The sequence below is a fragment of the Abramis brama genome (assembly GCF_963993115.1).
Source record: "Abramis brama genome assembly, chromosome: 6".
In the NCBI taxonomy this organism is placed as follows: Eukaryota; Metazoa; Chordata; class Actinopteri; order Cypriniformes; family Leuciscidae; genus Abramis; species Abramis brama.
Window position 1 is genome coordinate 18,842,049 of NC_139968.1, and position 27,672 is coordinate 18,869,720.

At 36.6% G+C, this 27,672-nt stretch overlaps 1 protein-coding gene across 1 annotated transcript in view; it reads right to left on the reverse strand.

Annotated features, from left to right (window-relative positions):
• LOC311085861 (adhesion G protein-coupled receptor D2) overlaps positions 1–27,672 on the reverse strand; it is a gene marked incomplete at its 3' end in the record, with an annotated part of 45,743 nt that overhangs the window by 1,211 nt on the left and 16,860 nt on the right. The window contains exons 22-23 of the mRNA XM_084118478.1: positions 7,290–7,331; positions 2,002–2,055 (exon numbers count right to left, since the gene is read on the reverse strand). Coding sequence (XP_083974604.1) covers positions 2,002–2,055; positions 7,290–7,331 — 96 coding nt within the window. The remainder of the gene's footprint in view (positions 1–2,001; positions 2,056–7,289; positions 7,332–27,672) is intronic.

Consider the following 27,672-nt stretch of genomic DNA (forward strand, 5'->3'; position numbering starts at 1 on the left):
TCATCATTTAAAATAATAATTTATTATTAATAACAATAACTAGAGCAAATTAATCAAGATCTACCATATTCACAGGCCTGATTTAAAGCTGAATTGTGTGATATTTTCACCATTACCATCACAAATATTGGATTTCTAAATTGGACGGATGGATGGATGGATGGATGGATGGAGAGATGGATGGATGGAGAGATGGATGGTGGATAGATGGATGGATGCATGGATGGATGGATGGATGAATGGTTGGATGGAGGGAGGGATGGATGGGGAGGGATGGATAAAGGGATGATGGATGAAGGGATGATGGATGGATGGATATGGAGGAATGGTTGGATGGAGGGATGGAGAGATGGATGGATGGAGGGATGCATGGATGGATGGAGAGATGGATGGTGGATAGATGGATGGATGGATGGATGGATGGATGGATGGAGGGATGGAGGGATGGATGGATGGATGGATGGAGGAATGGTTGGATGGAGGGATGGATGGATGGGGAGGGATGGATAAAGGGATGATGATGAAGGGATGATGGATGGATGGATGGATGGGTGGAGGAATTGACGGACGGAGGGATGTATGGAATGGATGGATGGCTGGCTGGATAGAGGGAGGGAGGGATGGATGGATGGATGGATTGAGGGATGGATGGATGGATTGAGGGATGGATAGAGGGAGGGATGGATGGATGGAGGGATGGATTGAGGGATGGATGGGATGGAATGGATGGATGGACAGATGGATAGAGGGAGGGATGGATGGATGAGGGATGGATGGATGGAGGGAGGGAGGGAGGGAGGGAGGGAGGGAGGGAGGGAGGGAGGGAGGGATGGAAGGATGGACGGACGGACGGACAGACAGTTGTCTGACACACTTTAGCTAAGAATTGCTAGAGTGTTCTGGGTTGTTGCTAAGATGTTCTGAGTGGTTGCTATGATAGTGCTAAGGTGCTCTAGTTGGTTTCCAGGGCATTCTAGGTGGTTGCTATGGTGGTCTTGGACAAAACTGTTACAGAAATAAACATTAGATTACTCTACAATGAGTTGAAAAAACGTAAGGATTCCCTCAGGGGGAAAAAAAACCAAACAAACATCCATCTACAGTACATCTTGTAGGTTATTACTACAATATTGGAAGTCAGTACATTCCCTGACCACTGCTCTAATCCAATAAAGAAGAGTACATTTTCCTTTCCCATTCTGGACCCCGTCCAGCACCAAAGCTATTCAGCGAGATACAGTATATCACCTCTAGATTTATGACGCAAAACGGCATTAGCTAAAAAACCATCCGCCACACGCGGCCGGCGAATCTCATCGCGTGGACTTTGAAAATTGGAAAATTGCCCAGAGAGCGCTAAAGGGTCCCACTGCTAATACGACCCGCTACGATTTATCAGCTGCTACCTGGCACTCGCGTATGGGGCCACAGTCGTTTTTTACAAGTCCCAGTCTTAACGGTGTCGGGCCTGTCAGGGGGGTCAAAGGGAAGAGGGAGGGGGGCCATATTCTAAAATCAATCCGCCTTTAGAAATTGTCTCATTCCGTTCTCAATGACCTGGTGGCACTGCAAGGGCCGAGCGGGACAAACTGCCGTAGGCCATAAACCGTGACAAGCCCGGAGGAGAGTTAATGTGGCCATTCATAGAGGAACCGCTCATAGTGTCGGTGGAGGTGAGGTGAGGTGGTGCGCCGATGGGGGGGGGTGTCTATTAACTACTTTTAAACCGCTTTGGTGAAGCTAAGTGATCTCCGTCAACAGCAGCCTCGCGTATAAATACTGCCCTGACAGTTTAATGTGAAGGGACGAGTTTCCACAGGATTAGAAACATGTAACCCAGGGCTGCTGCTTGACATTGGCTGGATTGAGGTGGCCTGAGTGGGTGTGTGAAACAGGGCCGGGGGGCGAAACATGCACAAAACACACTCTAAGTTATGACATTTGCACTATATAAAGAAATCCTCTAGTATTCGAGAAAACATGCAAGCTGGGAGAACTTACGGAGAAATTTAAGGCTTTTCTTCTTTCTTTGATTCTGTTGACTGTGTTTCGAACCTGTGGATAACAAGGAGGGGGTGGATGGTTAAAATGTCATGACTCAATACTAAACACTTAATACAAAACACTTTGCGCTCGCATGAGTCTTCTTGGCCCCAGGAAGGTGAAATTCAATCCGAACTGGGAATAGAGAAAGTAAATAGCCGCCATTGCATAAAAGTCAATGAGTGCCGCAGACCAAAATGTTCCAGTTTGTCACATGTAATGGGTCCTGAATGTGACACGTAGAGTGGGCAAAGTAAGGAGAGCGTCTTAACCTCTCATCCGTCACACAGCACAGGGGGCCGCGGAAATGAAGCGATAGAGGAAAAGACCACCCTTGCAGAACAAATTACATTTGGACTGTGTGAGAAAAACTGGGATGTTGGGCGATGCATGTAGAATGACACACACATTACAATAAACTCGCGCCGACGTGAGTCGATTAGTCGTTAATACACATCAAATTTAAAGCCTTTTTTCTAGCATCACGTTTATGATGTTTATAGGAGAAAAATCAACTGCTGAAAAGTAATTATAGTAATTCATATTATTGTGAAAATGCAATATATGTAATGTTTCAACAAATATATCATGTTTGATTTATTTTTGTACTGAATGTAAAAAATTATGTTTAATGTACTTTATATTATTACTGTAAATAAAGCAAATGTATGAAATATATTTTATATAACATTACATTAAAATGATTTGTACATTAAAATATAATAAAATTATATATTTTTATTTACATTTATTGTAATCAAAATCATAGAATTATGTAGCCTATATATATATATATATATATATATATACTGTACATATTCTAAGTGGAACTTTCACTGTTGCAAATTAATTATATTAAAGTATATTAACATAAAAAATGAAATATATATACACACACACACACACATATATATAATGCAAAATGTATGAATAAAGTAATAAAACTAAAACATTGATTTTTTTTAAAGCTGCAGTCTGTAGTTTTTCCTCTTTGTCGCCATCTCTGTTCGCAATCTGCAAATGCAGTTATTTGCGGAATTATCAACTTTACGTGGGTTGTGCCTCGGCACGGCACAGCGCGGAGGAATCCAATGTTCTGAGGAGAATGTGCGGCTGTCAGTCGCCGCGACGGTGTGGATCCTGTCATTCGCAATCACAGATTCTACTTTTTGGAAGTATGACCAACATAAGAATTTTCACCGGAAAATGTCGTCTGAACAAGTAACATCCACTTTTGTTCTGACCAACTAAGGGGAAAAAAGCACTGCAGTAAATCGCGCCGATTAAATCTAACAATCGCTTATCATAACGCGTCAAACCGTGCAAATTATACTTTGTTCTCAAATTGTTAACAACATCAGCATTGCGTGACTACATTTAATGCCCTTCCGATATTATCCTTGTTTTCGCATGGGCCGGTTGCAGTGTCTTTATTTCTGTAGCCACTCCGAAGTCTTTTGCGTTTTGCAACGGGTGAATCTCCAGTTGTCATTGCTTGTCGTTTGAACCTTTCTGGATCCGCCATCAAATTGATAAGTTTAATTATATCAAGTGCAAAAGGCTATAAATCTCCACCTCCAACATCCTCACACACTCATAGCCTACTAGCCGAGACTCCTTCTTTATGTGTACAGATGTGACGTAATGACGCAAAGACATGCTCCAATTTTCCGCAGAAATCCACCAGTACCACTGGAATTAAAAACATTATTACAAGCTTACCGTTTTGAATCGAGCGAAGACAAGCAGATCGTTCTGAACGCTGGCTGGTTATGTACTTGCTCAAAAATTTATTTTGGATAATTTTTAACCCAAAAAAGTTACGGACTGCAGCTTTAAGTCAAATCTACAATTAATTCAAAAATTATATATTCCTATTTATATTTATTTTAATATAAAAAGTATATAAAATGTAACATGTTACATTACTTATTATGATATATATTATTTTGCAAACTAGGAGTCGTTGTGTGTGTGTGTATATAGTTGTATAAAAAATCTACATTTTCTGTATGACAATATTCCTAACATTTTACAATCCAGTCCAGCTGTTTCCTGGCCTGTTAGATATTATTTTCCAGCCTGGCTGTCAGCGACCGTAAAAAAACCTGCCTGCATTTCCCAGCACGAGTCCGGCACAAGCTCCAGCCCTATGCTGGTGAATATGCATTAGCTCTTATGACTTCATTAGGCTCTGCTGTTGTCATAAATTATTGCTGCCATGCAGATATACACACACTGGCTTGTTTTGAATAGACACTATCACTGTAACAACAGAGTTAATGAAGAGAACTGAAAAGCTCTGACAGCTCGGAGTCAACGGTAGTATGTCAGATTTGCAAACAGACACTCTTTTCTCCCTCTCTCACACTTTCTTTTTAGCAAATCAAGTGCGCTGTAGCTTTAACGAATAGAACTAAGAAATCAAATCACTTTATTCCAGGTAAAATCATAGAAAGCTGTTTGACGAAAGAGCATTTCCAGCAACTGGAGGAACTGGTGTGAAGATGCTGCTCTTAAAAGCAGTTTAGCTGTTTTCCTCTCAAGGTTTTAAAGTGATGTAGCCCTAATGTTCAATCTAAAAATACATTAGATAAAATTTCCATATGAAAGCAATGCAAATGGACACATTTGCTAAAGAAAAGAAAAAGCAGAGGTCATAAAACAGGGATGACTATTATTAAGTAAAAACAGAGTAAATTATATTTAAAAAAATTTAATGATCAAAGCGGTCAGTTTTAATTTGTTCTTGGGGTGGGATGATCTACTGTATATAAAAAACTCAAAGAGAAATTAGAAAGGGAAATTATCATCAATTGAATTGCAACCTGTTATTCTATTAATTCTAAGCAGGAGAACACAATATACCGTATACTGGGCATAATTAATATTTTATTATTATAAGCAATCTCCTGTTCAACAAATCACTATACATAATTGACATGGTATCTAAAGTATCTGACTGTAAAATATTCTCATGTCTTAACTAATGGTTCATGCACATTGGGAATAAATGGCATGTTATGTGAATCTCTCGGGATCACTCTCTCTCACGAATGGCTGATTTTACATATTCTCGACTGAGTTGATTATTTTACATATAATCAACTGTACAGACGTGTGAAACAGATTTTTTTTTTTTTTTTGTCCCAGGAGAAGCGTGAATTTCTTTAAATCAGAGCAGACAGGGTTGATCGTTTCACTTTGGCCTCTTTCTTCCGCTCTTTAAATATTCTGGGGACTTTTTTAGTCTTTGTTTACAAACACTTTGATCATTCTCCTCAATTTTTCAATTATATGAGAATTTCCTTTGTGGTGTCAGATGGTGAAACTTAATCTGCTATTGTTTTTTGTCATTTAACTGCACAAAGGGAACAAGGTAAATTCGCACAGATTATTACATTCTATATTTACAAAACCCCCTTTGAAAAAAGTGTAAAGCAGACACGAGCTGCACACAAATTGTGAAGACCTCTGGGTCAAGGAGAGCCGGGGGTTGGAAAATAGATTCCGACGTACTAAAAAAGCCTGTTAAGCAAGAATGCAGCGATGATTTATTTTACAATGCGGAGAGGGTCACCGGTGAGTCTCTGCTGTGTCAATACGGGGCCCGCTCTCAGGGCCGTCTCCTTACACCTCTTTTGTAGGCACTGAAAAGGTAGAGGCAAAGGTAGACAAAAGGCAGGGGAGCTCCATCAATACTCATGGTGGAGATGAAGAAAGGAGAGGAGGATAAAAGAAGCTGAGGTCTGAGGTCTGCAAACTCCCCTTATCCATGTGCTAAGAGTGAGGTAAGAGAGTTTGGTCTGCTATATTTTAAATATTATGTTAACATTTCAAATGACAATTATTAAAATAATATTAATTGATTAAATTATTTTATTTTTTGTATTATAATATTAAATAAATGAATAATTAATGAAGGAATTTTCCTGCCATTGGAGCAATTCAAGCTTGACAAACCACTTTTAATTTTTTGACTAATTAAAATTTAATTTGATTTTTTAAACTACATTTGATGGGAGCAGAGAGCACAAAACATGGGAAATATTTTTAGATAGATGACAGACAGATAGAATGACAGATAAACAGATAGATAGATAGATAGATAGATAGATAGATAGATAGATAGATAGATAGATAGATAGATAGATAGATAGATAGACGGACGGACGGACGGACGGACAGACAGACAGACAGACATGGATGGATGGATGGATGGATGGATAGACAGACTGAGAGATAGATAGATAGATAGATAGATAGACAGACGGACGGACGGACGGACAGACAGATAGATAGATAGATAGATAGATAGATAGATAGATAGATAGACAGACGGATAGACGGATAGATAGATAGCTGATAGACAGACAGACAGATAGACAGATACAGATAAATAGATAGACAGACAGACAGACGGACAGATAGACGGATAGATAGATAGCTGATAGACAGACAGATAGACAGATAGATAGATAGATAGATAGATAGATAGATAGATAGAGATAGACAGATAGATAGATAGATAGATAGATAGATAGATAGATAGATAGATAGATAGATAGATAGACAAACGGATACATAAATAGATAGATAGATAGATAGATAGACAAACAGATAGATAGATAGATCGATAGATCGATAGATAGATAGATAGATAGATAGACAAACGGATAGATAGATAGATAGATAGATAGATAGATAGATAGATAGATAGATAGATGCCTTGTTCGTATTTGAATTCCAAGACGACAATTTAGAACAAATTCGCCTCATCCCCAATTCATAACACTTGTGTTTAGTTCTCCACTCTTCAGAAGAGCATCTAAATGGTAATAGCAATTCTGCAGGTAAATTTCCCCCCGATCTTCCCGCCGTCCTGCATACATATCCGCTTCTCCCTGTGCCTCTGAGTCTGAACCGGCGGAGAGCTCTAATGTCAGAATGTTAAATGGAAGACCGTGAGTTTAAAAACTTAAAGAGGCAGTGAAATATTGGCCAATGTGGTTGAGGGATGACTGGCTCTTTACTCCGTGTGTCAGTGTTTAATGGTGGGACTGGATGCATATAAGTTAGCCCAAGCATGAAGGGCAGTGGGACGCTCATGTGGAAAAAAAAGAAAGAGTCTCGCTTTCAATCCGCCACCCCCCTAACCTTCCTTTGGCGGGGTGGGGGTCCCATCAGAAACATCATGTCATTTCTCTCACTCACTCAGTCAGCCTTGAGATGCACTGCGGACTTACCTCAGTGTTGTACACTCCATATATCAGGAAGATGAAGAGACCCTGCAAAAGAAAAAAGAAAGAAGTTGTTAGGAATTTTTTCTTTTTTTATTCGAGCTACTGGAATTATTCTAACAAAAAAGAACAGTATGAAAAGCATTTCTGAAACCAGTCTGAACGTTGGGAGACTGATATGCGTAACCCTGCTCAGAACTTCAGCCCAAGGTTATCGAAGCTTTGTGAAAGCCTATTCTTCACTTCAAATCATCCAAGCAAAGGGCTTAGTATGGAATAAAGCAAAATAAAAAGAAAAGAAAAACCAATACAAGTTAACAAAACAATTTGAAAGAAGCATGAATGGGCTGCCCTTGGATGTACAGATGGGGACATAAAATTGGCCATTTTTGACTATTCAGTACAAGGTGTGCATCTTTAGGTCTGGAGAGCAAAAGAAATAGGACGATTGAACAAACTAAAAGTTTAGATGTCCAAGACCAGAAAATGTGAATGTCACAGCAAAAAGTTGGGTTTTGGGATACTGAGCATTCAGATCTTGTACAAACGAAAGGTACAAAATGGTTAAAAAAAATATTTAAAAAAAATTATTTACTCACCCTCAAGACATTCCCTCAAATAATGACAGTATTTACAATTTTGTTGAATAATTAATACAAAAATAATGACTCTTATTAACGACACCATGTTATAATCAATTCCACATATTCGTATGTATTTATATACACATTATGCTATCTACTCTTAATATCTGTCTTCACTTATAAAATGAAAGAAAGGTAAAAGAAAAAACATTTCAGGTCTGAAAAGTGCATGCATGAACTGCCCTTGAGAAAAGAAAGTGACAGTTTTTCTTTATTTTCTATGGTTGTAGGTATTGAATATAAAAGTTGCACATCTTAAGGCGAGATATGGCAGGCAAAAACATCGGGGTTTTTTTTACTGGTCAATTTTGAGATTTTTGGATATTTGTCTTCAATAACATGTCTTCTTTCAGACTTGTGGTGAAAAAAAGTCCGAAATACACATTTAGGTCTTTATTTTACTACACTTTTGATTTCTCATAAATTCAACAAAAGTTGGCGATCTTAATCATCCCGCTGCTCCGCGATCGCTGCCGGCACACTGTCATCACATGCACCGTTAGGAAGCTCTCCTGTACAATCCTGTCGGATCCAAATATGGTCATTTCCTTTTTATCAGCAACCAATCGTGAAAGTAAAAGGGCTGAATGCGCAATCTCATTGGCTGATGATAAATCTTTAAAGCCCGTTTTCTCAAAATGATTTTTCTCTTATACTCCAAGTCCGAAATCTCCACTTCAGTACCACCTATATACACCAAACTTTCCAGTCTTGTACCTAGTTATATTATGAAGACATTTACAGAGGGATTTGTAAATATATTATTCCTAGCCTGATTTATATAACATTTTATTCCAAAAAACATGGCGAAAATCATTTTTTAAGGCTATTGACAGTATTTTCTGATTTACAGGATAATAAAAGTAGATATCCATAAATCCCTCTGTAATTTTTTTCCCATTTAATATGTGAACACAATGAAAAAATAATTTTTAACCTGGCTTTATCCAATACTCAGATTTCGTTTTTTTAAATATATGCAAATTAGTGCATATTTAATTAGATATTGCCTAATTTGCATATTTAAACATTTTAACAATCAACTGGGAAATGGTTGATTTGAAACAGTTTGATGGTGATATCTGCTAGTTAAAAATGTTACCCTATTCACCTGTAGTGTCTCGCCTTAAGGAAGAAAATGAAAAGTTGCATTAATTTAAGGTCAACACTTTCCTCTGCTTTTTTTATTTCATTTTGCTATCATGACTGAAAATGTTCTTTGGAATATACAGGCTAAAAGTATGCCAAAGTCTAATGCTTTCTAGCAATACTGTACAATACTGTAACTTCATAAATGCAGTTTATATTCATTCTGAAGAAATTTAACCCCAAAGTCTTGCCATTACCAGCAGAATTCATGCCTCCTAAAAAAAAACGAATTCAAATGTAATTTCAATATATCTGTAACTGATTATTGCAAAAACGTCAAATAAGTCTCTGTTGTTCCCAGAGTGTGTATGTGAAGTTTTAGCTCAAAATACCCCACAGATATTTTTATATAGCATGTTAAAATTGTCACTTTTTAAGGGTGAGAAAAAATTTAAATTGTCACTTTTTAAGGGTGAGCAAAAATGCACCGTTTTTGTGTCTGTCCCTTTAAATGCAAATGAGCTGCTGGTCCCAGCACGGGGGGCGGAGCTAGAACAACTTGTGTCCTGAAAATTTAAAAAACGTTTTTGTTTATGTTTAAATTTATGTAGCTGATGTGGAGTTAACTATCTTCTAATCATTGATTAGCATATTCTGTCATGATGATCTATAAATCGCGTTCCCGGGGGCGGGGTTTATGTAAATTTTAGGGTTAGTGATGTCACTAACCCGGGAGGAATGTCGTGTAGTCCCTACCAGCCGTGTGTTGTAGTCCTTAAAAAGCAATTTCTTTAAAAGCAAATATCTCCCTTTGCTTTGAACTTTGAGCATCGTGACTTGGCAGATGTTGTTTATGCTCAAACAGCAACATTACACACTAACTAAAGTTAGAAATGTGAAATCATAATCAACCACCCCTTTAATATCTGTCATATTTGACACCTGTGATAGAGTGACATCAATCAAGCAAGAGTTTGGAACGTCCAATTTGCCACAGCTGGATCACAATGCATCATCATTGACAGCATGATTTGGAGGTCTGTTCTAGATGTCCACTATGTCGCCTGTGATGCCAGCCCTCTTCATTTCACAGATCTCCCATCGGGCCATGCTACGCCATCAACTACTGTTAAAGTAGCAGTGACATCTACCATAAAATAAGAGAAAATGTTTTTTGTATACCAGTCTATGAAAATCAAAATGGCAAATATAAATGAAATTCTACAGCTGACATTGTCATATTAAAATCATGTTACGAGGCGGCCGTCTCCGTCAAATTTCCCGGCCTGTGTACGTTCTTGAACCGTTCCACCCATTTACACTGCAGAAAAGGTGGATCCGGGACGGAAAGACCGGTTCAGCTCCGGCCCTAAAACCTGCTGGTCTCGAACAGAGCTGGGGCTCAGGACATTTTGCGAGAGCGCACGAAAGTAATGCGTGGATCATGGATCATTTCTTCCTTGAGACATAAATCTGCGGATAATGCTGAGAATCCGTAGGTCGTGCGGGCCAAGGAATTAAAATTGTACTTTCCAATTAACTGCGGCTGGGTTAATGTGTTGATTTTAACCCTCTGAGGTCTGAGCTGTTTTCTGGGCCCTGGAGGTGTTCTGACATGCTCTGACATTTCTGGTTATTTCTGTTACTTGTGACATTTTCATGGCTAAAGTCTAATTACACTGTATTCAGCACAAACTCTGCTACAATAATATATCAGCAGCATGTATGTAAAAGTTTGTAGTTTTGAGATAATGACATTTATGCGTGGTTTTTGAAAATACAAAAAAAAATTCTCACTGAAATAAGGCCATGAAACCCATACTGATTATTTCTTCACAAGACTTTTGAAAATTGTATGACGTAGCCTAGAATATTTGCTGCAAAACTATGTGAAAATCACCCTGACTGCTCATTCAGATAAGACAATATATTGATTTAAAAATTTTACGACGTGTTTTGTGTGAAAAAGCCTTATGCGAGAGCTCATTAATATGTAAGCTTTTCTCACCTGAGAAAGACAAAGAACCTCCCCTAACGGCCCTATTAGGAGCTATCAGGCCCCTATCATTCTGAGCAACCTTGCACAATACTGTAAATGAGGAGATTTAAAAAATAATGGCTTTTAAATTGTTTGGATTTATTTACAACACAACATAATCCAAAGATACACAACAAATGCCAAAAAAGCACTTCAAAGACAGAGACCTTTGTGCCATTCCTAAAAACATTGTACATACCTTTCATTTCCAAGATTTTCACTTTACCATGTTCACGTACTGAGACTCATGTGAATGTTGAAGTCCTCAGTGGCATCTGGGACCTGAAAAAAAAAAAAGTGAACATACTGATATCAAGAGAAAGGCCTGCACGATTTTGGAAATAAATATTAGATTTTTCTGGTTAAAATTGCTTTTTAAAATTCCTTTTTAAAATTCACAGAATACACACACACACACACGTTTCCAACGATATATAATATAATGAACACCAGGTTTGTTGTGCCTTGTAGGCATAAGGTATATGCGCAGTGCGGATAAAATAATAATAACAATAAATAACCTATAGCAGCCTATAAATCTTCCAAAAGAAGCTAGAGAAAAATATATTGATTATCATGTTACTTCAAATGTTTCCATCCGTTATGATGATATGAAATGAGATAATAATAAAAACATGAAGCCGTTTGGTGCGTTTTGCTTTCATCCAAAATATGATACATTCAAACGCGATCGCTTGCAAAATATGATACATTCAAACGCGATCGCTTGCAAAATATGATACATTCAAACGCGATCACTCTCAAATATAAAACATTATGGTTACCATAAACATATCTATGTTTGAGCAGATATCCACAAACACAGTAAACACGGGTCTAAATATTATAATATTCCCCATATATCTAGCAACAGTTCAGCTGCAACGTGACATTTATGCAACAATAACAAACTAGGCTATGTAAGAATTTCTTACCTTATCTTTCTTGTCTTCAAATCGCGTTCTTCTTCTTCTGAGGTAGCCTAAATCCAATGTAAGCTCAGGCACGTCTTTCAAACTCGACGAAAAGTGAAGTGAAGTGTTTTGTTGTTGAGGTAACGAGCGCGTTCGCGTTCCATGTGGAGATTTGCATGTGAATATCTTTTGCGCGAGTAGGCGTGGCCAAATTAACTGTAATGAGCAAGCGTTTGAGAAGCTGGACATCTTGTTGGTTTTATACAAATTACTTAAACAGAGAATATTTGTTTTCGTTTTGAATCCGATCATTTAAAAGTACACACTTAAATGTTTATAAAGGTATATGGCTCATAAATGTGTGACAAGTATTCGCTGAGTTTTGTTTCAGTTTATAGACGTGCTCAAGAAAAAAAAGTTCACCGCGACGGAGAGGCAGAAAGCACACCCTGTTTATTTTCTTTATTTTACAAAAGCACAATGTTTTGATTTGATTGTAAGTGGACACATACAAAAGGAGAAATATCACAGATTCTTTTTTTATATTTCTTTTTTCTGTATGACCATAAATGATGGAGTAATTTAAGTTTATAGTGCTACAATGTGGAGAAAATCCGGCAAAACGCGTCGGCGCGTTTGTCGACCTCAGAGGGTTAATAAACATACGGAACTCTCATTTCACGGTAAAACGCAATGAACATGCGTCACTCTTTTACTTTGGTTTTCAACAATCTTCAGGAAAAACAATCAAGGAAAACATGCCTCGAAGCCTCCTAGTGGTCATTATATAAAACACAAAGGAAAAAAACCTACATGAGCTATTGCTTAATAACTTAACAGCTTTAACTGAAAATATACACAAGCTTAACAGAAATTATACTCATAAGAGTATTTTCTAACATAATGATGTAATGAAACAGGTTGAAGGGAGTAAAGCCTGTGTTTAGGCTATTAAAGAAATGTAATTTTGGCAAAGAAGAACTTTTATTTTAAATAAATGTTAATTTAAAGCAGCCTACTTCAGTGTAGTGTTACAAAATCATCACGTTTAACACTGCGAATCTGAATAATTGTAATGTGGCGATCAGAAGCGGATATCTAAATCAGAGAAAATCAGGTTCGGGTTGTTAGCGGGTGGATGGTTTATTTTTAACAGCGGATTCAGGTGACATTAGAGCTGCATTTCTAGCGCACATGAGTCCCTTTTAAAGTTCAGGTACAAGTCAATGCATAGACCTTTGCTTTGTTCAGTTTGCACGCTGAACATGCTCTTAATTTTGAACTCTCGAAGTGCACAAGATTAATGAATTTATCTTTAACGTGTACTTTAACATGGGTCACCCTAGAGGGACCAAGGTCCACCCACCACAGTGGGAAACACTGTATATGATAGTGTTCTAAAAACAAAAATCGAACTGTCTTATTATTAAAATACCTAAAATACGTGCTTGTAAAAAGTGTTTTCTTCAGCCATGATAAAGTTTTTACGAAATCCACCTCATTTTGAGCCAGGAAACCCCCTGATTTAAACATTCATTTTAATAATAGTTATTTAATATTCTATCAAATATATAAATCTGTTAAATATGTTAAATCTGGTTTTAAAATTTTTAAACAAACGCCTTCCCTTTATGATCATGTGGAATCTAATACTTTTATTTATTATTTTGTATTATTTAAATAAATGTTTTTATGTTTAAATAGATAAATACATATCTATTTAAATGAAAATGTATCTAAATAATAAATTATGTTAAAATAAATAAATAATTAGTTAAATATTTAAACAGAATTTAACTGAATATTCATGTAAACATATATTCAGGTAAATAAATATTTAAACAAATTTTAATAATAATTGTTATTTAATATAACATTTTATTAAATAAAATTATGTTATTATTAGTACTATTTTTATTATCTATATTAACATATTTAATATATTATTATTAATAAATGTTCTAATAAATAAATAAAGGTGTGGAGCTTGTCATTTATGTTTTAAAGTTAAACATTTTTAACATTGTTTAAAAGTTAAATCCAGTTTTAAACTTTCTAAACCACCATATTCCCTTTATAATCATGTGTAATCTAACTGCACTACAGTGCCCATGACTCCTCTAAGGAATCAATACCCAGTGATAGCGGGGGGTAAAAGACAATGCGGCACACATCCCATTGTTTTGCATTAGACTGTCAATTTTCTATTTAGTATTGCAAATGAATTATCATGTTTTTGATCATGGGCCTTATTTGTGTTTAATCATCCATTGTGTTCTGAACAAAGTGGGAAAAACATCCCTTGCATATTATGAAAAATGATCAATTAGAATATAATTGAGTTAAAAATAAAATGGCACCAAAACAATAACGACGGATTGTTTAAAAAGTTAATTCATTAATGTCGAGCTAAAAACAAACACGAAAAAATGGAGCACATTTAAATGCATTGTATTTGGGGGGGGGGGTTTCGGGGGGGGGGGAAATAAAAAAATGCATTTCTTTTGAACTCAGCTCTAAAATGGTGGAAATGTATGCAAAGGGATTGTATTGCTATACATCAAACAAAAAGCATAAATTATCTCCTAACGAAACTAATTAGGGAACAATTCCGTTGTTTAAAAACAGAACGCAGTCGGAACTAGTGAATGTTGTGTTCCAAAAAACACGCGGCACCCCAGAGAACGCGATGCATTGGGAAGTGCGATTTCATCCGAATAATCAGGACATGCTCATTCGGAGATACAGATGGAATCAATAACACAATCTAAAAATGCATTTTCACAAATAAAGGAACTGAAGTATTTTTCTTGAGGTCACTCTTCCCTGTGCCATTCTGTGTCAAACGCAGATAAATCCTTCTCAAATTTGAGAGCGAGAGCGAGCGCACTGTACTCCCGAGGAGAAGAAAGGCCCTTGCTCCTCATTACCTGTGACAAGACACAGGAATTCACTTTGCTTTTCATTTAGGGGCTTCACGTCCCCTTTTATGGATGTCTGCCTTCACGCTTTTACTTACTTCGCCTCGCCAGCTGCCACATAATAAATGATTATAAATTTTCACAGATGACCAGCTCGTCTTTTTTATCCGGTCCCCTAATGCACAAAAAGTTAGGGAGCGAGCAGGTACAAAATTTTTCTCCGCAAAACCCTTTTTTGTCTTTATTTATGACGTTGTCCTTGGTAAGGGAAATTTCAATGTACTGAAATGAAAACTATGATTAAAGGGACACAGTGTATGGGCAGAGAGAATGGGGCAGCTCTCCATCTCTGAGCTGTTATATATATATATATATCTAAAAATATCTATATATATATATGATGCTGGGTGACACTACTTGAGGAACAAATGGAGCTGACCGGATGGAAGGATGGAGTGACATCAATGGTTTCTGAGGGGGGGAAAGCATTGAACAATGTCCATAGCATCTGATTTTAGTAAGCAGTAATGAAAGGAAACAGTATCTATCTAGCCGACTAATTTATCCATGGAAAACACTTTTACGAAATGAGAAGCGTTTGAGCAGGACCAGCCCTTTGCTGTTCGGGTTTGGAACCAATTTCTCAATTTAGTGAATAGCGCGGGTGACTTTGATGACGACATGAGGGGTATCAGGTGTGTGTGTGTGTGTGGAGTTGAAGGCTAGGTTGGGGTTACGCTCAGGGCAATCTTAAACAGAGGCTTGCTAGCTTGGTGCGACACACACGCACAGAAACCCACAATTACAGATGACTGTCAACATCTGCTTTGGGTGAAAGGACTCTTATGTGTGTGTGAGCATCCATTACAGCAGAAGCAGAGATTTTATTTAAATGATCATTTATATGTTTTATATATATTTATATTGAAAAATAAATAAATACATAACAAATATATAGATCATATAAGTGTGTATACAGTAAAATCAATTATTTAATTAGAATATACAGTATAAGAATTATTTGTGAAAAGTAAATTAACTTATTAATCATGAAATAATTGATATGGCATGTAGTAATTAAATTAAGAAAGTAAATAAATTATATAAAATGCACTGTATACAGTATAAACTATACACACACACATATATAAATATGTATATATTATATTAATATATATTATGTGAAAAGTAATTTATAAATGATTAAATTAATTCACTGTACACACACTTATATGATGTATGTAATAATATATATAAAATATTTACATAAAAGTAAATACATATAAATGAATTGTGTGTACATATCTAATTCAAATATTTGTATAATTATGTACACAATTATTTATAATAATAATTAGTAGTATTATAAGAATTATAGATAGTAGTTAGAATCAGTAATATATCATGTATATATAAAATCATGAATAATTGATTTCTAGTTATAAACACTTACACTTATCTATCAATCTGTCTGTCTGCCTCTCTATAGGGCTATAAAATTGATTGTTTGCATCTAACATTAAAAAAGTCTGTTTACATAAAATATGTGTGTATATGTATAATTATATTAATATATATATATATTTCTGTGTATTTACACTGTATACACACACATATATTTTTATGCATATATACTTTATATATACTGTATATACTGTATGTGTGTGTGTGTGTGTAATCTATCTGTCTATCTATCTATCTATCTAATATATATATATATATATATAAATATATATATATATTAAAAGTGCAACCTCATGGTGCACATAATTGTGACGGCAGCTGATAACATTTTAGTGAATTCTTTCCAAGGTCAGCAAACGTGCATCGCTAATGTCGTGCTTCAACAAATAAAGAATGACTATTCTGTAGCTAATGGAATATCAAATGTTCTAGACACCCATTCTGACTTTAATCTTGGTAGGATTACACACAGCAAACCATAAGAAACGTCTCTTCTTGTCAAACTAAAGTTGACGTATCAATCTGGGTCAAAGGATCCAGGCTTTCTCTGTTTGTGTCAGGCAGAACCTCCTGCATGTGGCAATAATTACAGAAATAGGAGACAGAAAAGCTCTGGAAGAAAAGAAATCAGAGCGCGCGAGAAAAAGACAGTTTTCAAGCTTTTTTTTTTTTAAGAGCCCTACTAATGTCTCTGACGCCCCCCAGAAAAACAGTTTAATTAAGTTGTATACACAACGTTTACTTTAAGTGCCAGCGGTCTTTTAAAAAAGGGCCAAATGTCAGCTTTGGGTTTTGACGCTGATGTACTGCAGAACCGGATCAAATTTGGAGACGTGTTCAGCTGTGTGGTGGGAATGTCAGCGAGGGTTCAAAACCAGGCCCAGCTGTGAAACACTGAGCCTGGCAGTTTTTTCCTTCAAGAGAATGTGAACGAAATCTTGAAAATCATGTCGACTTCCAAATGTTAGCCCTTATGAATCAGGGTAAAACATGTATAAGACCCTCATAAAGAAAATTCGATTTGAGAGCTACAGCAGAGTTTTTCATTGATAAAAAAGTCTAGTTCAGGCTAGCACTGATGTTGTCGTCTAGTGCTTTGGACATTAAGCGTGATGTAGGCCTATGATCAGCTTTCCGTGTGTAACGGCCATTAAAGTTACATTGCCAAATAAAAACAATGTGAACTTGTACTTAGGCGGATTTGATTTCACCCCTGGACTTTTTGACACATTAAATGGCAGGTTAGAATTTGTAAAACTTGCCCTTTAAAATTATACCAGTCAATGACAAAATAATTTTATACGATCTATCAACACACAGCCAGACTTATTTCACATGCCTGCACAGGGTGGTCTGACTCGCTGTTGAAATAAAGAAAACTAACGCACTGCCAGTCAGCTCTGAGAGTCCAGAAAGGTCCTGGAACGAGGCAGGACGGGGCAAACGGGTTCTGAAAGAGAGTGAGGGAGTGAGAAAAGGTCAAATAAAATTATATTGTTTGCCAGTGCTTGTCTGTGCAAAAGTCAGTGCTATGATGGTAAAGTGTTCCAGGTTAGCGAAAAAAAAAAAAAAAGTTTAAGATTTGTAACGCTACTGGAGTGGAAGTCAATAGAGGATATGCATAAGGTGTCTGTATAATAGAATTAAGAGTATCTCTGGTTGTCAGGGTGTTGCCGTGCGGTTCCGTCTTCTGATTTGTTTTTAATCACATTAAAAAGTCTATTGTTGGGAGTGTAGAGATGCTCACACAGAAGTCACTTTCAAACCAAGCAGTTTTTTGTTGGTCAACTTGAAACCGTTGTGAAATCTGTGGGAGGAAATCCTTCATCCTTGAGCGAAATTCCAGATCTTGTGGATTTCTATTGAAATTACTTGATTTTACTTGCGAAAAGTCTACTACACTCAGGGTTATATATAGAACTTTTAAGGGTTCTGTCAGTCACTTCAAATACAGTATAGAACCTTTTAGGGATTAATTGAAAAGCTTGTAAACATTCTAATCACTAGAAAAAATTGAAATAACCTGGTAAACATGGAACATATTTCCCCTTTTATAGAACCTTTTTGGCATAAAGGGATCTTCAAAATTGAGTCAAGAACCCTAGGGCCCTATTTTAACGATCTAAGCGCATGGTCTAAAGCGCACTGCGCAAATTCACTTAGGTCGGTCCGAATCCACTTTAGCTAGTTTAACGATGGGAAAAATGGTCTGCACGCCAGGCGCATGGTCTAAAAGGGTTGTCCCTATTCTCTTAATGAGTACTGGGTGTGTTTTGGGATTTACGTGCGTTAAACCAATCAGAGTCTCATCTCCCATTCCCTTTAAATGCCAGTTGCGCTCACGCCATGGCGGATTCACTATTTACATGACGGAATTTGATAGTGGAAAGACCAAACGCGTCTCCAGAGCACAAATGGAACTGCTCGTGCGCGAGGTAAAAGTGCGCAAGCAGACCATCTATGGGACAAGCCGGATTCTACCAAATCTTTATGTACACAATAAGAATATTTTACATTGTAATCATTTTAATTTTAATATTTGGCATGTTTTTGTGCTGCTGTGCATGCCTGTGTGTTTAATAAGCAGAGTGTACCGCGTTGTGGACCCGCCTATAGGCGCACATTACTAACGCGCTCTTTAAATAACTAAAAAAATATTGCCCATTGACTTTAGACCAGGTTTCAGTTGGTCAATGGCGCAGTCTATTTCTGTTGCCTCAAAATAGCAACGCGCCAACAATGCGCCAGAACACACCTCGTTTTCAGACCAGCACGCCCATGGGCGCACAAATGGGCGCAAATGCATTTGCTATTTAAACAACGTGGCGCAGGACGTGAAAATGATAACTGCGTCGGGCTGAAACTAGCAAAAAACACTTGCATCGCGCTTGGCGCTGCATTGCGCCGGGTGTAAGATAGGGCCCTAGTGTTCTATATAAAACCCAACTGACTCTTTTTTCTTTCTATTTATTTATTCATTTGTCTGTTTTTTCTGGTTCTTGCATATGGTTATAAAATCAATTATTTAAATGTAAAATTTTTATCATAAAAAAATATTTTAAAAAATCCCAAAATTGGGATAATTAAATAAAAATCTACTAACATTTTAATCATAACTTTTACCTTTAAACAATCATTTGATAAGGATAATTCGGTCACACTTTAGATTCTCTTTCCAATTCTCAATATTAACTTAACTACGACTTTTGCCTTAATAAACTCCTAATTACTGCTTATTAATAGTTAGTAGTTAAGTTTAGGTATTGGGTTGGATCAAGGGATGTAGAATATGGTCATGCAGAATAAGGCATTGATATGTGCTTTATAAGTACTAATAAACAGTCAGTATCCTAGTAATATGCATGCTAATAAGCAACTAGTTAATAGTGTGAATTGGACCCTAAACTAAAGTGTTAACGATAATTCTAACTCCATCAGTTAATTCCATTTTTATGATTCCACTTTATCCACATTGCAATGTGGAATTATTCCACCATTCTTGCGCCCACCAGGTGAAAAGTCTGATTGCATATAAAAGTAAAAGTGATTTGAGGCATCATTCATGTCTACAGCACAAACCAACATTTATCGTTATCCTGCAAATTTTTACATGTGAAATCCAGTCATTTTATAAGCAATTCACGCAATTGGGAATCTGCACACAGATTTTGCAATAGGTTCACTGGTTTAACGTAAAAAATTTAGGAAACCCGTTGCCTTAAAATTATTAAGTACATATACTTCATGCGTAATTGAAAAAATTAAGTTAGAATTGTCAAGTTCACGTAACTTAATTTTTTCAATTACGCATGAAGTTTATTACTTAATTTTTTCAGGCAACTGGTTTTCTCACTTTTTTTCACCACGCTGACCAACAGAAAGCTGCTTGGTCTGAAAGTGACTTCTGTGTGAACTATGCTTCATACATCTTCTACTATTGACAATAGACAATGGACTTTTTTTGCCAAGAAATTTCTGCCGAATTTTTACTAATGTGGTCCAAAATGTAAATGAAGGGGAGAGAGAAATGTAACGAGGCAGATTCAGTGTATATAAGGCCCTATCGAGGCAGGGAGGAGCTGAAAACGAGAAGGGATACCCACAGGCCACCCAGCAGCGAACAGACGAGGTAGAGAACGGCACAGGCAGTGTGAGGCAGTCAGGGGAGGCGGGGAGAGTTATTAACTTAGCCCTGAAAGCCCTTCTTAATATAGGGTCCGGCGGTGATAGCTAACAGAGCCTGGCAGAGGTGACAGCTCTTGGACCTGCTTGAGGAAATCCAATTGAGAAGCAGCCAAGAGGAACAACAAGCGCAAAACAGATGTTCCCTGCTATCGCAGAGCGCAACCGTGTATACAGCAGAAACACCCTCTCTGCTCTCAAATTGGACGCAGAAAAAAATAACAATCGGGATCATTACAACATCCACATTTCTGCGCCTTCCCAACAGCCTTTTACAAAGTCAAACGACAGGTTTAATATCTCGTTATACACCGAATGGATCTTCAGATGCATCTGAAGGTTAGTCATCACAAGAGCACATATTCAGTCTTGTGCAAGGGACAAAAATATGATAGTAAAAAAGAAATTTATGACGAAAATATGGTATAACCCCATTTCAGAGGACAGTTTTCTAAGCTAATCCTCAAAAAAAAAAAGCCTTATTCTCTACGCCTATATGATGGAGGAATTTTAAACCTGTAATGGATAAAAGAAACAAAAAATCTAATTGAATTGCATTGACAGCTTTATAAAGCTTTATCGAGTCTTCCTAGAAGGTGTTTGTCTATATTTAAATGTTGACAAGAAATGTTAATTTTTAGGGCTGGGTAAAAAAATATCGATTTCTCGATTTTAATCGATTCTTATTTTTACGAAACGATATCGATTCTTAAATCCCAAGAATCGATTAGTCATCCTGTTTTCAGTTGATGAATTAATGGAACATTGTTGCGCGCATCCCATCCAATAAATCGCATTAATCTTTGTGCTTTGTTATTATTGATGAAACAAAGTATCAGATTTCAAATTACGTCCATTTTCTTGCGAAATTCAAAAACATAATTACCGTTTCGGCGCAGTGACGTGAGATCGCTCTGGCTCAGCTATAGAGAAGCAGCAGTGTGGAGCGCACATGACCTTCTCTTCCGCATTAATAACACCAGTTACAGCGCGAAATAAACATGAATGAGCGTCTGAAAGTGTGTTAAAAGATAGAGTACAACTTATCGAAGTCCGTATCATGTCACACGGAATCGCTCAGTCAGTGTTTCAACCATGGAAAGACGTTAGTAAACAATGTCATGTAACGTCACATTTACCTCAGAAAAAACATATGCAGTGACCATAAACTCATTAGTCAGCTACAAAAATTAACTCTAGAGAGGAGCATTTTGTTAAATATATGCACCATATTACATATTCATTATAATTTTTAATGTTCTTCAATATTTAATGCATGTTTGAATAAATCTGTAAAGTTTTTTATGACAGCCACCATTTAAATTTGTATATAATTTCATATAACTTTATTATTATAAAAATAAATAAAAGTGTATTTTAAGTGTTTGTATACAAATCAGTTAATTGTTACCTTCAATATTATAGTAGGCTAATGAAGCCTATAGGCTACAACTGACTCCCATAGTTTACAATAATAGTTAAGAGATTTGTTTTCCTTGAGAAAATTTGCCATGTATTGTACCTGATATCCAAAATAATCGATATTGAATCGAATTGAATCGTAATCGAAATCGAATCGAATTGCAAGCTTGTGAATCGAATTGTGAAATTTGTGTCAATACCCAGCCCTATTAATTTTACTGAATTAATTGACTCAATCATCATGAACCAGTTTAAACAAACAAAATCATTTGACTCCCAGCACAGTATTTTAGTTTTTTTAATAACACAATAAACGCTGCAGTTCATCACAATGTTTTTGACAGATATTGAGTTACGCATTTCAGAATATGTTCCTGTTTTACTGGTTGTATTTAGTGCAAATTTATTTGTTTAAGTTCAATGCTGTCACAAAAAGTGAGATCAAGAATCAAGAAATCAGATAAAATTATTCATAACATTTATATAACTTATTATTTTTGTTTAAAATAGGTAAATAATATATATAATAATTTCAATTAAATTAAATTGTATATTTACAATTAAAAAGTTCTAATTTAACATCAGATATTGAAAAATTTTATGCATTCAAAAAAAAAGAGAGAAAGAACAGGCTGGACACTTAGAAACCAAAGTAACTAAACACCAAAAGCTCATGGCACACATGTGTGAGAGTCGACAGAGAGAGAGTGAATGGTAAACAAATTCGCTTTTAAACAAGACAATTTCACATTGCATGCTTCGAAGGGCCAAGTCAAACATCCTTGCAGAAAATTGATACAAACTCTTAACACATGGGTCAAGCCACACTCTTTGAACTTGAGGAGAAAAGGAGGCCCCGTGTGCCAAAAAACTGTTTAATTAAAAATACTTAGGCATCCAACAGACATTTCTGAGTGCCCCCGCTGTCAAAACGCATGAGACCGCCCTGCCAATCTCAGGCAAATTCTAATTACATACTTTCCACTGAAAGCTAGAAAAATGTCAGGCTTCAAACGGCTAAGAAGGAACAGCTGGGACTGGACCCAGAACTCTCAGACACGAGCAGAAAATCTGCCGTTTAAAAACGCTGCCGCTCAGTGCTGTGTTCAATATCACACACCTGCAATCATGCATTTGGGCATAATTCAATGTATATTGAATACTATTGCAGTTTTTATATTGCAACATGGCAATAAAGATTTGATTTATAAAAAAGCACAATAAAAACCACATCTAGAGTAGAGACTACTTTGTCTGGGAGTCGTCTTGTTTTCTTCTTCAGGTTTGAGTGGGCTGGGGGTTAATGGCATGTGCCCGAGTCGTGCCACATGCGGTTAAGACACTTTACACCAAGAGCATCAATCCTTATAACTCGGAGCAAACGTCACATGCGTTTAGGGTTGACCACGGCTCACGGCAGTCCTAAGTGAAAACGAATGGTAGTTCATCGACATGAGCACTTCATTCGTCTTCGTTTTCCAGTCTCTTTGTCTATTTCAGAGTCTGTGTTTCTAGACTTTGTCTCTTCGCCGTCGTGTGAAATAGTCTTCGCACTGATCGTCTGATCGTTTCAGCTAAACATCCTTCCCACAAGAATATTATATCATTACATGGTGTGATTTTTCTTTTCTTTTTGGTCTGGATCTATTCAATGATTCAAAAATACATTATTTAAAAAAATAAAATGGTAAATGTACATTTTTTTAAAAAGTTTATAAGGTAGAACTATTCAGACAATGCACAAAACGCAACAAAACACAAAATAAACAAACAAACAAAAAAAAAGGCTGGAATTCTTTAAAAAAAACATAAGGGGCTTAATCTTTTATTATAATTTATTTTCAAACTATGCAATGCTAAGAGACTTTTAATATTTAAAAAGAGTTGAATCAAAGTCAGTGTGGTGTAACCAACATGCAGGAAGCCATTTTAAATGTCATGTGAAAATAAAAACCATAAAACAGGAAATTATATTACAGAGACGATCCCTGTAGACCTTCATGACTCTGTCAAGGTCACTTTAATGAAAAACCAAGGTTAATTTGGGTCAAGCTAAATAACCTTTAAGAAAGTTTCATGACATTCATGATTATTCATGATAAAAAAGGAGGAATAATGTTTGAAAAGTTTTATTAAAAAATAGGTGTATGAAAAAAAAATTTTTTTGCTTGATGATAACAACACTTACATTTTTTTGACTCATTAAAATCCAAAAATAAGTAAATAAAATAAATAAATAACATTTTGTAACCGACAAGAAAACAAAGATACCATTCCTACAAACTTGGCACTTGCATTTTGATTTTGATTAAACAAATAAAAAAAAATCTTTTCCATCTCAATCTCATCTCTTCTTTTGTCATTAAACTACATAAACTTAAACCGGAGCGTTTTCGGTATGATTGAGCTAGAGGTGAAAAGCCTTAAAACGGACTACCATAAAATTGGAAACTGCCAGCGGACCAAACTCAACCACTTGCCTTTTTCAAGAGCTAATGAGTCCAGTTGAGACCTGAGAGTTTTGACGCACTTCAAGCATTAAGGTGGTTTTCGGCCTGAACTGGGCCCAACTCAAAGGCAGATGATTGGCACATGCTTTGACTTAATGACGATAATTACTTAGAAAAACAAAGCCCAAAGACCACATCTGCACAGTGTAAAAAGCCCAACTCCGCAGCCAAGAGCCGAGCTGTCAGCGGCCCTGTGCTTTTTCCCACCTAGGGTGGGTAACTCTTAACAAAACCCACCGAAACGACAAGAACCAGATTAATGCGAATCAACATATCCCCGTAAACAATCGTTAGAGGCCAGACAGCAGGGGAAATGTCACATGACGACAGGAAGGGCAAAAGGGCTGAAATGTTTCACACTGGGCAAAATATATTTGGGATTCCTCTTGTCCCAATGAATAAATCTTAACACAGATATTTGTTTGGTTTGTAATTTATTTTAACAGAATGTGCATGTACGACTTCAGTCGTGAAATTTTAAGACAAACCAACGATTAAAATGCTTCATTCTAGTCAACAACAAGCAAGCCTCACAATTAGGATTTCTTTCAGATGAAATAATGATTTAAAAAGAGCGCAGGCATGAATAATACATACCGTGTTTATTTTGGATTTCATTTCCATGCAGAAAACGAATTGCTCGCTGGTAAATTGGCATCAGCGTTTGACAGCCTTTATAGAAAAAAGAGCAAGAGCTTTTCTCTTGCCCAGACTGACCCAGTTCTTGTTAATTATCTGCAAAGTATACATCAAAGCTCACCAAACAGTCTGCAGCTCTCAGATTAAAACTGATTTAAAAGATATCGCCCATCTCATAAAACTATATCAGCTGAAATTATAAATGAAGTGGCCATTCTTTCAATGTAATTTGGGTGTCGGAGTGGTTTCTGACACCAGAGGTTAAACATGTGAGGGCCGTGTTGTTGTAAGAGGGGTTGCGAGGTCGTTCCCAGCGGGTCATGTGATCCTCAATCTCCTGCCAGGGTAGCCGAGTGATTTGCTTTCCTATGACACAAACTATTACTACACAGAGCTGGCAGGTAATTATAAAGCAAATAAATGCGGGTGGGTGCCAAACGCGACGGGCTCTTTTGGTGATTCGTGCGAGCCGTGGAATTCCCTTCCCTCTCGACAGGAAGCACGTTATTCACAACGATTATTTGTTGCTTTTTGGCCATTTTTCTTTATGCAGTAGGGCCGAATCTCACACTCAGTGGCACATATATAGAAACATTTTGTCGGTGATGACTTTCTAATTATTTATGTTTGAACATAAGCCATATATATATGATTTAATTGCTTGTGGGTGTGTTTTTTTTTCCCCCTAAAAAGATTAATCCTACATTAAGGGGTCTAAAACATGGGTCTGCAAAATGTTGTTCACCAATTGTTCGCACAAAAATGTTAAAAGAGCATAAACTCTTTTCAACATTGATAATGATAATAATAAAATGTTTCTTGATCATCAGATCATCATATTAGAATGATTTCTGAAGGATCATGTGACACTAAAGACTGGAATAATTATGCTGAAAATTCAGCTTTACCATCACAGGAATAAATTATATTTCAAAATATATTAAAATATATTAAATTGTAATAATATTTAACAATATTACTGTTTGTAATTTATTTTGATTAAATAAATACAGCCTTGTTGAGCATAAGAGACTTCTTTGAAAAATACAAAAATTGTAATGTTTCCAAACTTTTGACTGGATGGATGGATGGATAGACAGACAGATATAGACACAGCTATTGAAGGGTAACTCTCGCCAAAATGCAACCTATAGGTCTTTTTGTTAATCTACCCGAGGCAAACTTTCGTTTAAAAGCATAATTGGGATGGAAATGCCACTTTTAAGTTTGACCGTATTTTCGTTTTCGGTCAAATTGCCTTTTGAATGGGAGTGCTAGGGGCACTACTATGATAGCATCAAAAATCACTATTTTTAAAACACTAAGAAGGCTCGACACAACATGAAACTTTGCTCGAAGTATCACCAGGGGCTCTACACATGAACTTGAGCATTGAGAACATTGTTTGTGTACACAGAGTTTACTAAAAAGAAAGATTTTGAACAACTCACTGTAGCTGTGTCCGCCGGCATTTTGACAGTCAAAAATAGTCGCTCTCCGAATGTGACTGACTCTGAATTTTAGTTTTGTTTCTTCTATGAGGATCCTTTTTCAAATACAAGGTCAATATTGATTTTCACTAACGACAAAACAACAAATTATCCGTGAATTTATATGGAACTAAGCTTTAGGAGCTTTCCATCTTTACTCTCCTCCCTGTTACGTTGCATTCGGAGATCGACTATTTTTGACTGACAAAATGCCGGCGGACACAGCTACAGTGAGTTGTTCAAAATCTTTCTTTTTAGTAAACTCTGTGTACACAAACAATGTTCTCAATGCTCGAGTTCAGGTGTAGAGCCCCTGGTGATACTTCGAGCAAATATCATGTTGTGTCTAGCCTTCTTAGTGTTTTAAAAATAGCGATTTTTGATGCTGCCCCTAGCACTCCCATTCAAAAGGCAATTTGACCGAAAACGAAAATACGGTCAAACTTAAAAGTGGCGTTTCCATTCATGCTTTTAAACGAAAGTTTGCCTCGGGTAGATTAACAAAAAGACCTAGGTTGCATTTTGACGAGAGTTACCCTTTAGCACATCTAATATAGGATATTTGTGAACATCAGTACCAAGCTTAATCTTTAACAGACATTTTTCCGTGTTTTCCGTCTTAAACAATTCAACTTGAAAAACATTTCCCTGACCGGGGGTTTGGGGACCGGCTGACCATGGAGGGCATGAGGAGTGAGAGACGAGCTGGACACCTGTCTTGACTGAGGGATTCCTGTCCTGATTTTGTTTGTTACGGAGAGTTTTTAAAATGAGTCGCTCGTCTTTTTGTGAGGGGTTTGTGGCGCTCGCCCAGGTTGCCCCCCTGTTGACCTCAACTTGCATCCATGTCAAAATAATTTCCCAAAACACTTCGTTAAAGAGTTCAGGAGGTGTTTATAGTGACTCTGCTGAAACAGTGTATGAATATGGATGCTAATGCGTTTCATTTCACATTTTATTCGTGTCTTGTGCTGCAAACCTTTAGCAAAAAGTGGAAAATGTCTGTCGTATAATTTTTCATTTATGTTTATATGAAAAAATACTTCCAGAGTACCCACAGATTATTATTTTTTAAA